Source organism: Rhineura floridana, chromosome 4 (genome assembly GCF_030035675.1).
Source record: "Rhineura floridana isolate rRhiFlo1 chromosome 4, rRhiFlo1.hap2, whole genome shotgun sequence".
Taxonomy (NCBI): Eukaryota; Metazoa; Chordata; class Lepidosauria; order Squamata; family Rhineuridae; genus Rhineura; species Rhineura floridana.
The window spans coordinates 86,095,308-86,106,757 of NC_084483.1; the positions used below are offsets into that span (position 1 = coordinate 86,095,308).

At 40.9% G+C, this 11,450-nt stretch overlaps 1 protein-coding gene across 4 annotated transcripts in view; it reads left to right on the forward strand.

Moving 5' to 3' along the window:
- The window catches only part of FIG4 (FIG4 phosphoinositide 5-phosphatase), a 159,685-nt gene extending 150,826 nt beyond the window's left edge, over nt 1–8,859 (forward strand). For all 4 annotated transcript variants that reach the window (XM_061623590.1, XM_061623592.1, XM_061623591.1 and 1 more), the window contains one exon: nt 5,867–8,859. In XM_061623590.1, the coding sequence (XP_061479574.1) occupies nt 5,867–6,044 (178 nt within the window). In that variant the 3' untranslated portion in view covers nt 6,045–8,859. The remainder of the gene's footprint in view (nt 1–5,866) is intronic.
- The last annotated feature ends 2,591 nt before the right edge of the window (nt 8,860–11,450 follow it).

The window sequence follows — 11,450 nt, forward strand, 5'->3', positions numbered from 1 at the left end:
ACTCATTGAGGGGACAGCAGGGATAGTCGATTCATCACACAAAGGGAGGAGAAAGAGGGAAGGGTACAGGGAGGAGGAAGAGCTGATGGAAGGGGGAGTTAGAGAGATCAGACTGCATGACTTCAATTTTAGCATGGAAGAAGGAGGCAAAGTGGTAGGTAGAGAGCAAGGAGATGGAGGCAGTAGGGCAGGCCTTTGCAAAGCATCAAAGGTAGAGAAGGTGTGCTGAGGATTCATAGAGTTGGTATGGACAAGAGAGGTGTAGTGGTACTGCTTGGTCAAGTAGATGGCAGATGAGAAGGAGAAGAGCATGGATTTGTACTGTATGGAAATCAGCCATGTTTTTTTATTCTCCCCCAGAGATATTCAGGTACACGAGAACATGAGCAAAGATAATGAATGGAAACAGTGAGCTGGGAGAGATGAATAGCACTTTGGGAGATCAGAGCAAACATAATAAGAGTTAAGAGATGAACTGAAGATGGTAATTGCAGAGTCTATAGAGTAGACCAAAGCAACTGAGCAGATGACAATGCAGAGAGGATGTTGACCTAAGTAGGTTATGGAAGGAGCTGGAGGCAGAAGGTGTGGAGAGTGCTGTGGAATTCCCCCTGTCTGATCATTACCTCACTCCTTCAACATCACATACCGTCCAGAGAGGACAGACACAGAGCAGTTCTTGGTGAAGAGTGGCCAAGGTAGTGTGTTGGAGAGATAGTCCAGAGGGGAAGGTCAAAGGAAGAATCAAGGGACAGGAGACAGAAAGCTGCAAGGACAGGGGGATTATCTACATGAATATTAAATTTGCCAAATAACAGTATGTGGGGTATTGCTGGAAAGGAAAGAAGCTAACCAGGAATCATGACTTGCTGTTGTGCTGACTGATCCTTAATCCTCACATCCTGAATGTTTAACAGTTAATAGTTTTTAAAAGCTGCACAGAATCTCCATCTATTGTAGTGAAATTAACTCAAATAGAAATGCAGTGTGCACCTAATTTTTTTTAGAAGACTGTTCCCCCCGCCATTCCTCTGCCAAAAGATAGAGGACGTTATCTATGTAAGGTTGAAGTAATAAAGCTATGTCATTCTTAGAAAGATCTTTCTGAAATCGAAGGCCAGAGATATACAACTGAGAGTGGTTTTTAAGAGGCTTAGCTTCCCATACTGTATACATACATTTTTTTATCCTTCTGTCACCCTGGTCAAACAAACCTCTTTTTTCCCTTTTCTTTTTGAAACAATGCAAAACCTGCATATCCTATTTTTTTCTTCAGACAAAAATAGACAAGTGTATAGACAAGCCTTGATTCCTCTTTCAACCATTTTCAGCTCTCTCAAAGGATATCTGGTTTGTTTCCTATCTAAATTGACGCGTGTATAAAATGAATGTTGCAGCCTTGCCATAATGTTTTATGGAATCCTTGAAACAACGTGACAGTTTACATTTTTAGGCAAGTCTTTAAATGACAGTGTGTAGACAATTACAGATTTATATTAAAACAGCACATGTGCTATATTTTTTATTGGCAAAAGGTATCTCTTCATTCTACTTAGATGCAGTGTATTGTTGCTAAGATACCAATTAAACACTCAGCGCTGTTTTGTAATAAAACAGTCTACCTGCAGTCTACAATTTGTTTTTTTCTAATAGGCAAAAAACAATGGAAGGAAATGAATGAAAGACAACCAGTGACAAAAATGCAAGAAAGTTATGAGTGAAGGCTGCACACCAGTACACACTTACTTGGGAGTAAGTCTTATTGAACCCAATGGAGCTTACTTCTGAGTAGACATGTATTGGATTGCAGCCAAAGTTCTTACTTTGAGTGACTATCTTACAGATGAATGTCATCATGCAGCCCCTACTGGAGGATTTGTAGTGCTGCATCACCGTCCTGGGATTTGCATGAAATCAGGGTGGGGTAGGGGAGCAAATGAGAAGGCAGGTTGCACAACAGCAGTAGCCATGGCATGGTAGTGAAATGGGAGGGACATTGACAGGGGAAAAGTGGTAGTTTAAAACAATGAGAGAGGTCTGAATAGAGTGGGAAGGAGGGACATCTAGTAGTTTTTTAAAAAAGTTTTATCAAGGAGAAATAGCAAAGATGTGTATAACACAGAAGCTAACACAACAGAGCCTTTCTCAACTCCCTTATCTCTGTATTCGGACTCCTGCTCACTCTACTCAAATCTTCTCTTGTTTAAACCTGCCATTTTTCTCTGAGTTCCTCAATGCTTACTTCACGCAAAACTTTGCTGTTGTTTTAAACAGCCACTTTTTTCTTTCAGTATTCCCCCTTTTATTGCCATACTCAAATTTCAACCTCTTCCATTCCTCAGCTGCCTCATGTGAGAGAGAGGATGTGGAGGTCTCAAATATTCTACACTACCTCCACACAATGTATTTTCTCCTGGTACCATGTGTGGTCTTTAAGTTCCAAATTCAATGTAGTAATTTAGAACAAGTATTTTATTAACAAGCAAACACCCATGTATGTACAACATCCATCAACTGAACTTAACTGTCTCTAGCTGAACAGGCTTACTCTAGAGATTCTATTCATCTTGATATAGTAACATATGATCATGAGGTGTGTGTGCAAAGGGGGCTGCAAAAGTGGCTTGGAAAGGGAGTGGTCTGTGTGCAAGGGGAAGTTGAGAAAATGAGGGGGAAGAGGTTGGGAAAGGGGGTGAAGGTGAAAATGGGGTGGATATGCAAAGGGGGTTGCAGAATAAGAGAAAGGGGAGGAGTCATGGAAATAGGGATGGTCTGTGTGCAAGAGGGAGCTGAGAAAAGGGAGGAGAAAGGAGGAAAAGGGCAAAGGTGAAAATAGGGGTGCAAAGGGGGTCGCTTAAAGAGGGAGGGGAATGAGGAAGATTAAAGTGAGGGTACGGAAGGGGCTACAGAATATGAGGGGATAATGGCTTTATAATTGAGTGGAAAGTGAAAAGCGTGATTAGTAGTTGCAATGTGTGGGAGGAGGAAGATGCAGGAGATTACCATTTGGGTGGTCTGTGTGCAAGGGGAAGTTGCACAAAAGGAGGGGTGGAGGGCATGGACATAAGTGTGAAGGTGAAAACAAGGGTGCAAAGCAGCGCTGCAGAACAGAAGAGAAGTAGCTTCAAATATGGGGTTGGGAAGGTGAAAAGGGAGTTTAGCAGTTAAATGGGGTGGAAAGTGGAAGCTCTAGAGGATGTGGAGGGAGTGGGGGAGGGTTGGCGAGAGAAGTGAGCAGGACTAGTGCTATGAAAAGTTTACACATTGACAGATAACAGTTTTAGATTTTGAGTCATTACCAGAAATTCTAGTGAAAATTTTTACAATTTAGGATTTTCCCTCCCTTATATCATTATAATTTACCAAGTAATGAAAAATGGCATGTGTGTTCTACTTTTCTTATTTTCCTATAAATAGGACAGCAGCACTGCCTAATAGTGGCACAGGAGTGGTGCAAAAATGCAGAATGCATGTTTCTGCATTTCCTCAATTTTGTGCTTAAACTACACACACAGTGGTGATCTTTGTACATCATATGGGGTGGAAGCCATTCACCTATGTGTCTCTTCTCTGCTGCTGCTGTAAATTTTAAAAGCGCCACACCAAGTGGTTGGGACGACCGCATAAGACCTTCCTATCCAATCATTACTCCAGTCCTGGGCAGGGAAAATTGCATGGAAGAACTCACATAGTTAGTGTCTGCCAGTCATTTAGATGCTGTTTAAATGATTCAGCAACCCCATGGGATGTATTCACAGCTTTGTTGACCCCCTAGCACTGTTACAACATCTAAGGAGCAGGAATAATCACCACCATTTCACTTCACTGTCTAAAGTGGTGGGTTATTCGGCTCTGCTGCTCACCTTCTTGTCTGTATTAAAATTAATTGCAGAGGAGTTTTGCTTTCACTACCTCTTGGTCATGGCTGCTTTATCTGATTTAAGCTGCTTCTATACTATCTATTCTCTCTGGAATTCTGTATTCACTTTTCATTAAGAATTCAGACACCACCACTGACAAATCAATGCATTTATGTATTATTTAATTAAAATTATTACTGCCCCATCTGTTTATTGCAATTGAAATTTCATTGTTTTCTGTGGGCTTTTTCAGACCTGACTTGTTATGATTTAATTTTTTTAAATATAATTGCAACAACATCCTATGCAGTGTAAATAGGCTTTTGAGGGCTCCTGTGTCTCTAATTAAAAGTTTCCTGCTTGCTGGCTCTGCCCTTTTATTGCTTCTTGTTTAGCTAACAGGCGAATTACTGATGAAATACTGTTAATTGCCTGGTGAATATCCTCTCTAAATTGCCAGTTCATGTTCCTATGGGAAGAGGAATTTAATTGGTGATTTCCAAATATTATTCACTTAATTTTTGTATAGTGAAATGGTGCTAATTGTGTATAATAAATAATAAATTGTGTATAGTAGTTTCACTGTGTGACCAGAAACTAACCTATGGAACAGTTCAGAGGCTATTCAACGGACCAAGAACAAGCTGTGCTCAACAGGAACTTGTGGCCCTCCAAAGGCTATAACTTCCATCAGCCCTAGCCATCATAGCCAATAGTTAGGATTATGGGAGTTGTAGTCTAACATCTGGAGGACCATAGAGTAGACATGGGGGCAAATTTCGGCATTTTCGGATTTGTTACTGAATTCTGTCAGAATCCGTAAATCCTGTATATCTTTGGATCCAGTTTGACTAATGCTTGCGACTGTCAGCAACACCAGCTTTTAAAAAAACCAATCCATGTCTAATTTGACATTGTTATTAACATAAACAGCTTTGCTCTGAACTGCTGCAATATGTATTCCTTTGAAGTTCTGTCTCAATGAGGTGATAACAATCGCCATTAACATCTTTGGTCAGCACCACAGTAACCTGAGGCAAGAGGCAGAATTGACAGGCAATGATCTGCCTAATTTAAATTTAAATAGAAAACCCAAGAGACCATTGGTGCCAACAGCATTAGCAAATTCGTTAGCTATTACAAGTGGATCAGAAATAGCAAAAAGAATGGGGGGGGATTGTTGCAGATCAGCACCACAAGCCAGTTGTGAAAACCAAAACACGGACCGGAACCAAAGAGCGAACTCCATCCCTGGCTTCTGCCATAATGAATGTGTTAGTCTTTAAGGTGACACAAGATTTGTTATCATTGCAGTAACAAACACCTGTGGCTCTCCAGAAGTTGTGAATATTAAGACAGTTTCTTATATTAACTTTCAAATTTTAAATCTCTAGGCAGTTGTCCAAAACAACCTGCACACATGCCTGAAGTGCTGGTTTTTCCCTTCCCACTACAGACACTGCATTGAATGCTTCTCCAGTTGGTGTCCCAACTTCAGTGACCAATTTTCTATGCAAGGGGTGGAGAATCGGTGGCCCAGATGTTGTTGAACTCCTGTTGGCATGGCCAATAATCAGAGATGGTGGGGGTTCTCCAACAACATCTGGAGAGCCTCCCTTTTCTAAGGGAATCGGGGTCTGCAGTTGGCAAAAGGAGGAGAGCCTTCAACGTACTGGTACATGTGCAGCCATATTGTATTAGGAATCTGCATATTCCTCCAAAACCCCTGACTACATCCCACTTTTAGTTCCTGTAAATTGAAGCTTTGGGAATTACAGTCCAATGACAGGTCTCATGGGAGGGTGAGTGGGTGGGGGCTTAAAATCCCCTAATAATGTCACTGCATAAGCATGGCCCATCACAATTTGCACAAAAGCATACAAGGCCTATCTTACATACTCATTTTGAAATTACTTTCAAAATACTTAAGAAATGGAATCCTTTGAAGATACACTGATGAGATCTAAAGAATTTCTGCCTTACCTTATTTTGTTTACTTTTTACAGAACACACATCTCTGCTTTCTCCCAAGACAATATTTATGAAGTCCAACCTCCTAAAGTAGAAAGGAAATCTGTTGAGATATTTCATGCTCACATCCAGGCTGGAAAAGGCATAATGCAGCCACTGGGAAAAGAAGACATCCTCCTTTACCGAGAATACATTAGAAACCGATACATGTGAAAAACAATTGTTTTCAAGTCCTTTGAGAGTCTGAATGCCCCATCACTGAATCACAAGAGAGAAGTTCTTGGGAAAGTGGATACTTCTAATATGTACTCCTCCACCCCCATATGTCAGGTGGCATAAGGTCTATCATGCTTTGTAGTACTAGATAGTAATTATTTTTTGTTGAGAATTAAGTGGAAAACAAACCAACATCCTGTATTTAGAATCGAGAGAGAGCATATTAATAACGTGTGTAACTTGTTCACATTAATTGTGTTCTCCTTGGTTATTTATGTTGCTTGGCTCCAGTTGGGCAATGAAATAAATAGAAGCACACCCGATACATACAGCCATTGGGGAGCAGTTAAGGATGCTTTTCTACATTACAGAGTTTTTTGAACTTGTCTAAGTCAAGATTAGCCAATATGATACCCTTCAAGTGTTGTTGGACTTCAACTCCCATCATCCCCAATCAGCATGGCCAATGATCAGGGATGATGAGAGTTCCCAAACACCTGAAGGACAGCATGCTGGTGTACCCCTGTTTGAACTAGTATTATGTAATTGCAAGTAGTGTGTTTTTAGTTGGAGTGCTCTGAAAGAAAAATTGAGTACAAGATATATCCATCCAAGACACTTGTAGGGCATTATCTGAGACCAGTTTTTATCTATCTGCTTTCTTGATTGAAGGAAGTGAAAATGTGCCAACAAGTTAAGTAATTGCACTAAGAACTGAAACTGCACTTGGCTCTTGTCCCATTCCTTTTCCTTGAGATGTTGTTGGCAGAGTCCCAGCAGCATCTCTAGAAACGTTGTATGCTGCAAAGTAATTTCTAAAATTTCCCAGATTAGAGCTGAGTGTCATTAAAATTTTATTTGATAAACTCGTGATGTGTTTGCAATTAGGTAATAAAGATGAGAACATGCCATGGCTTGAGACTTGGAATACTGTATTGATGTGCCTAGCTGGCCATGGAAGGGTTGTAATTCTGTAACAGTAGTGCACTCCCACAGGCTACAGTAAATTTATATGCAAACTGGATTTCTATTAGAACCAGGAATAATGGCTTTCTAATTGTCTGATTCATGAGGAATTAATTCCTTCCCCCCCCCCAATATCCTGTTCTTTGGCACATAATATACATTGCATTTGTGTTGCCTCTTGTTAGTAGATATCTTGCCTTTGACATTAGCAGTCACATTCCACTTTTAAGTCCAGTCGGTCTGATTCCCGCAACCAGCCATTTACACCCATGAATGCTCTTTCTTTTGTTACCAAGATCCTTCATTCTCACAAGGATTGGATTGTCTTTAAAAGACAATGCTAGAAGAAAACATGATTTGTGGAGCCAAGCATTTATTGCAGCAGCATTTAGAGGATCCCTCAAAAAAGGAAGTTGAGGGAGTCACCAGTACAGCTAGGTGAATTAGGGAATTCTCCCCTTATTCCATTTTGGACATTATTTCTCAAACAGCCACCAGGCTGTTTTGGAAGGTAGCTAACTGCCTAGTGTCAAGTATCGGCCAAGCCAGTAGCCATGTGCCCGTTGATAAATAATCAGCAAGTCAGGCCAGTAGCAGCGGCGTCACTAGCGGGAGTGCGGCGGGTGCAGACCTCCGGCACGTGCCCTCTCAGGGGCATGGACAGGGGTGTCTGGTCTCCCTCGTGCACGCTCAGCGCGCGCGAGCTCCATTCTGACAATCTCTCCCAGTGATTAAATCCTGGAGTCTGGACCCTGAGGCCCCGCCCCGTGGGAGATCATCCAGGCCGCTGGCGCCCTTCCCTCACACGGCGCCTCCGATGATGTCTAAGCGCACATGCCGTGCCACACAGGCCAGGCAGGCAGCTCAGCTCTCCGCTGGCCCTCAGTGGCGTCTGCCTGTCCCACTTCCTCCTGGACCTGGTGCCATCCGCTGCCTAGGGGCAGGGCCGGGCGGCTCTGGTGTCACCCCCTCCATGGTGTCACCCGGGTGCGGCGCGCACCTGCCGCACCTGGCTAGTGACGCCCCTGGCCAGTAGCCATGTGCTTGGTAGGAAGCAGCTTAAGGAAGGCTAACAATAGTTGCCCAGCAGCAAGCAGCTGGCACTGCAAAGACTTACCAGTATGTGGTAATCTACTGTACATGCATTCCAGATTCCACTATCACTAGCATTTATGATTTTTCAGACCTCAATTAAATCTAATTACCCATCCCAAAGATTCTAGCTGTTACTCCAAGTTCCATTTAAAATATTACTTCTGCGAGTTATCTATCTTTTCTGCAGAGTATATAACAGCATTTTACATTACAAATGCTAGTGTTAAATCAGCAAACATTTGCTCTGTAAAGAGCAAGAAAGAATAGACTACTTTTTAGGAGCACGTATGCTCTGATGAATTCCTGTCTAAGGTCACAATTTCTCTTGCCATTGCTAGTTTCAGTAGACTGCAGACACAAATTCCATTTGTATGGGAGTGATTATCTGTTAATGGATGGAAAAAGATCTTTGCGCAATTTCTCTTTCTACACTTCATACTTGCTATAATAGTGTTCTTTCTATATTGTTTATGGTGTTTAAATTTTTTATTAATATATATATATATATATATATATATATATATATGGTTCACTTCTATCCACCTTGTCTTCTTTCTTTAAATTAAATATTTGTATCTGTAAATTTAATACATTTGCCAGACCAAGGAAAATTCTGTAACACCGAGCAAATTGCTTGTAAAAAGACAAGTGAAGTGTGTATGCTTTATTGAAATAGCAATCTTTGGAAAGCTAGGAGGCATTTTTTCATCTTTTTCATAAAATAAAATAAATCTTACATTTGTGCTGAAAACCCCCCTGTAGTTCAGTATATTTATGCTATGCTTAAAATATTACTTCTACGAGTTATGTATCTTTTCTGTAGAGCATATAACAGCATTTTACATTACAAATACAAGTGTTAAATCAGCAAACATTTGCTCTGTAAAGAGTAAGAAAGAATAGACTACTTTTAAGGAGCCCTAGAGCCAGTGTGGTGTACTGGTTAGAGTGTTGGACTATGAGCTGGGAGACCAGGTTCGAATCCCCACACAGCCATGAAGCTCACTGGGTGACCTTGGGCCAGTCACTGCCTCTCAGCCTCAGAGGAAGGCAATGGTAAACCACATCTGAATACCGCTTACCATGAAAACCCTATTCATAGGGTCACCGTAAGTTGGGAACAACTTGAAGGCAGTCCATTTCCATTTCCATTTTGCTTAGGCTTTAATTCTAAGCAGACTTAAAATTGGTAACTTTCACGTGGTAGTAGAAACTCAAGAGTCCCATATGTTCAGAGCCTTGCTATTCTCTGTAAAACAAAATATTTTTCCATTTTGTGCACCAACATTTCCCTCTCATAAAGAGAATGGGAAAACCCATTGGCCTAGAGCACAGTCAGGATTACCAACTTAATGGCACAGTTCAGAAAGGTGGTCCGTTATCACTGAATCAGGTTCCCTTTCCATGTTTTTGAATGATTCATAATGCCAACAGAGAGAGACTCTCAGGCATTAGCTTAGTCTTTTTTTTTAAGTATATAGTAAACCTTTTCCCTTAGACCATGCTTATTCCAAAGCTGTTAACCCAATAAGTTCCTGGTTCTAAAGTAAATGAAACAATGGTCAATGGAAGACTGCCTGGTTTGCTATCTTATTCCAGGGTTGAGAACTTTTGGCCCTCTCCATAATGCTGAACTCCAAACCCCTTGACTATTGGCCTTTCTGGTTGGGGCTGATGGAAGTTGCAACATCTGGAGGGCCACAGATCCCCCACCTCTGTTCTCCTCATACTTAGAGAGAAATGAAGAGGCTCTCTGCAAAGTCAAAAGGCTCCTTCATATCACAGCTTATCCAAAAGCAGCTGGTGGGTTATGTTTAGTCAAGATGGCATGGACTAGAGCATTTAAGAGCATGGCCTTTTGTATGTTTCTGAATGATGAGTAGTTAGTACCTGGATGAAACAAATTCAGGTTGATAGGGAAGGACATTGTTTTTGCAACTGAACATGGTTCACCATAAGCATTTACTGTAATGTGAGTGTATTCCAGTGATTCTGCACTTAACAAGTAATCTATGAACAGTTTTTCTTCAATATATGAAATATAGTTTGCTTTTTTGCCATAAATATTAGAAAAACAAGTTTATGTGTTTGCTTCAAATTACAATAAACAACCTTTTATTACTTTGGGAATTTCTGTGTGGAAAAATGAACTGTGTGAGTTGGCCTTAAAAGAACATTCTGTAACTCTCATGATAACAATATAGTAGTTATTAAGCTGTTAAGTTGGAGGTGATGCCGGTAGAAGCAGCAGGATTTACTGGAGCGTCTTTGGTGAACAAAAATACAGCCTTTTCAGAATTCTGAGTGTTGCTGTGTCATACAGAAATCAAAGACCATGGAGATTTCTATTGGTGCGTGTGTGCTTTACTGTTGCTACTGACAGTGAATATCGATACACCTTATAAGGCTTGGCTAGCTTTATATGCTTTTATTACCTTGTTTTCTCTCAAAAGATTGAACACAAATTGAACACAAAATGTCCCTGCTTCATTTGACCAAATGTTCACTTTGGCCATACCGCAGAATCTGTTTCTGCTCCTCTTGGCTACATATGAAAAGAGACTGGCTACAGTGACCTCTGATGCTATTATGTATTCTGTTTTCTGCGCAGGTCATTCCTGCTTAGAGTGGGATCATTTTTCCAGCAGTGGCTAGTTGTTGTCGTAACAATTAACTTGCCTATGGAAACTGCTGTTAAACAGCAGTTCTGCATAGAATTATTATGATCTGTTTTGCTTAACTTTATTAAGCAACTCCTACTTCTCTGCAGTCATATGAATTTTCATTGTTCAGTGCATTAGTTATTATAGCTATTGTTCTTCCGTAAATCCCAAGAGGCTCTTGCTACACTCAGTTTACTGTAAATCTATTTATTTAGATTATTTCAATCTGCCTACAGGTAGCTATAATTTGCTGTCCTTCAGGCTTGAATTGTGGGGCTAACATGACTTTCGTTTTTTAATTATCTGCTCTCCAAAGCATAAAAGCTCATTATTAGCCTTATTCAATTAATGAGTGTAAACTGGTGTCACCTTTTAATCTGCAAGACAATGGACAATATAGTAACATTTACTACCCTTTTTTAAAAAACATACTCTAAGTCTCTCCCCCCTCCCCCCCAGTATAATCATTAAGCTCGCAAATTCTATTCTCTCATGGATGTCAGAGGTCTCCAAGACGGGTTGTACTCCCTGCCCGGCAGCTTGGAGGCAACAAACGCCTAAGTTTCAACAGAAGGCTTTGTCCCTTCCTGTTGAGGCTCAGTCCATTTCCTGTCTCAGCTCTTGTGGTCTCTCTCCTTTGTTGAGTTTATCTTCATTATTCTTACTCTATTTTAATGCA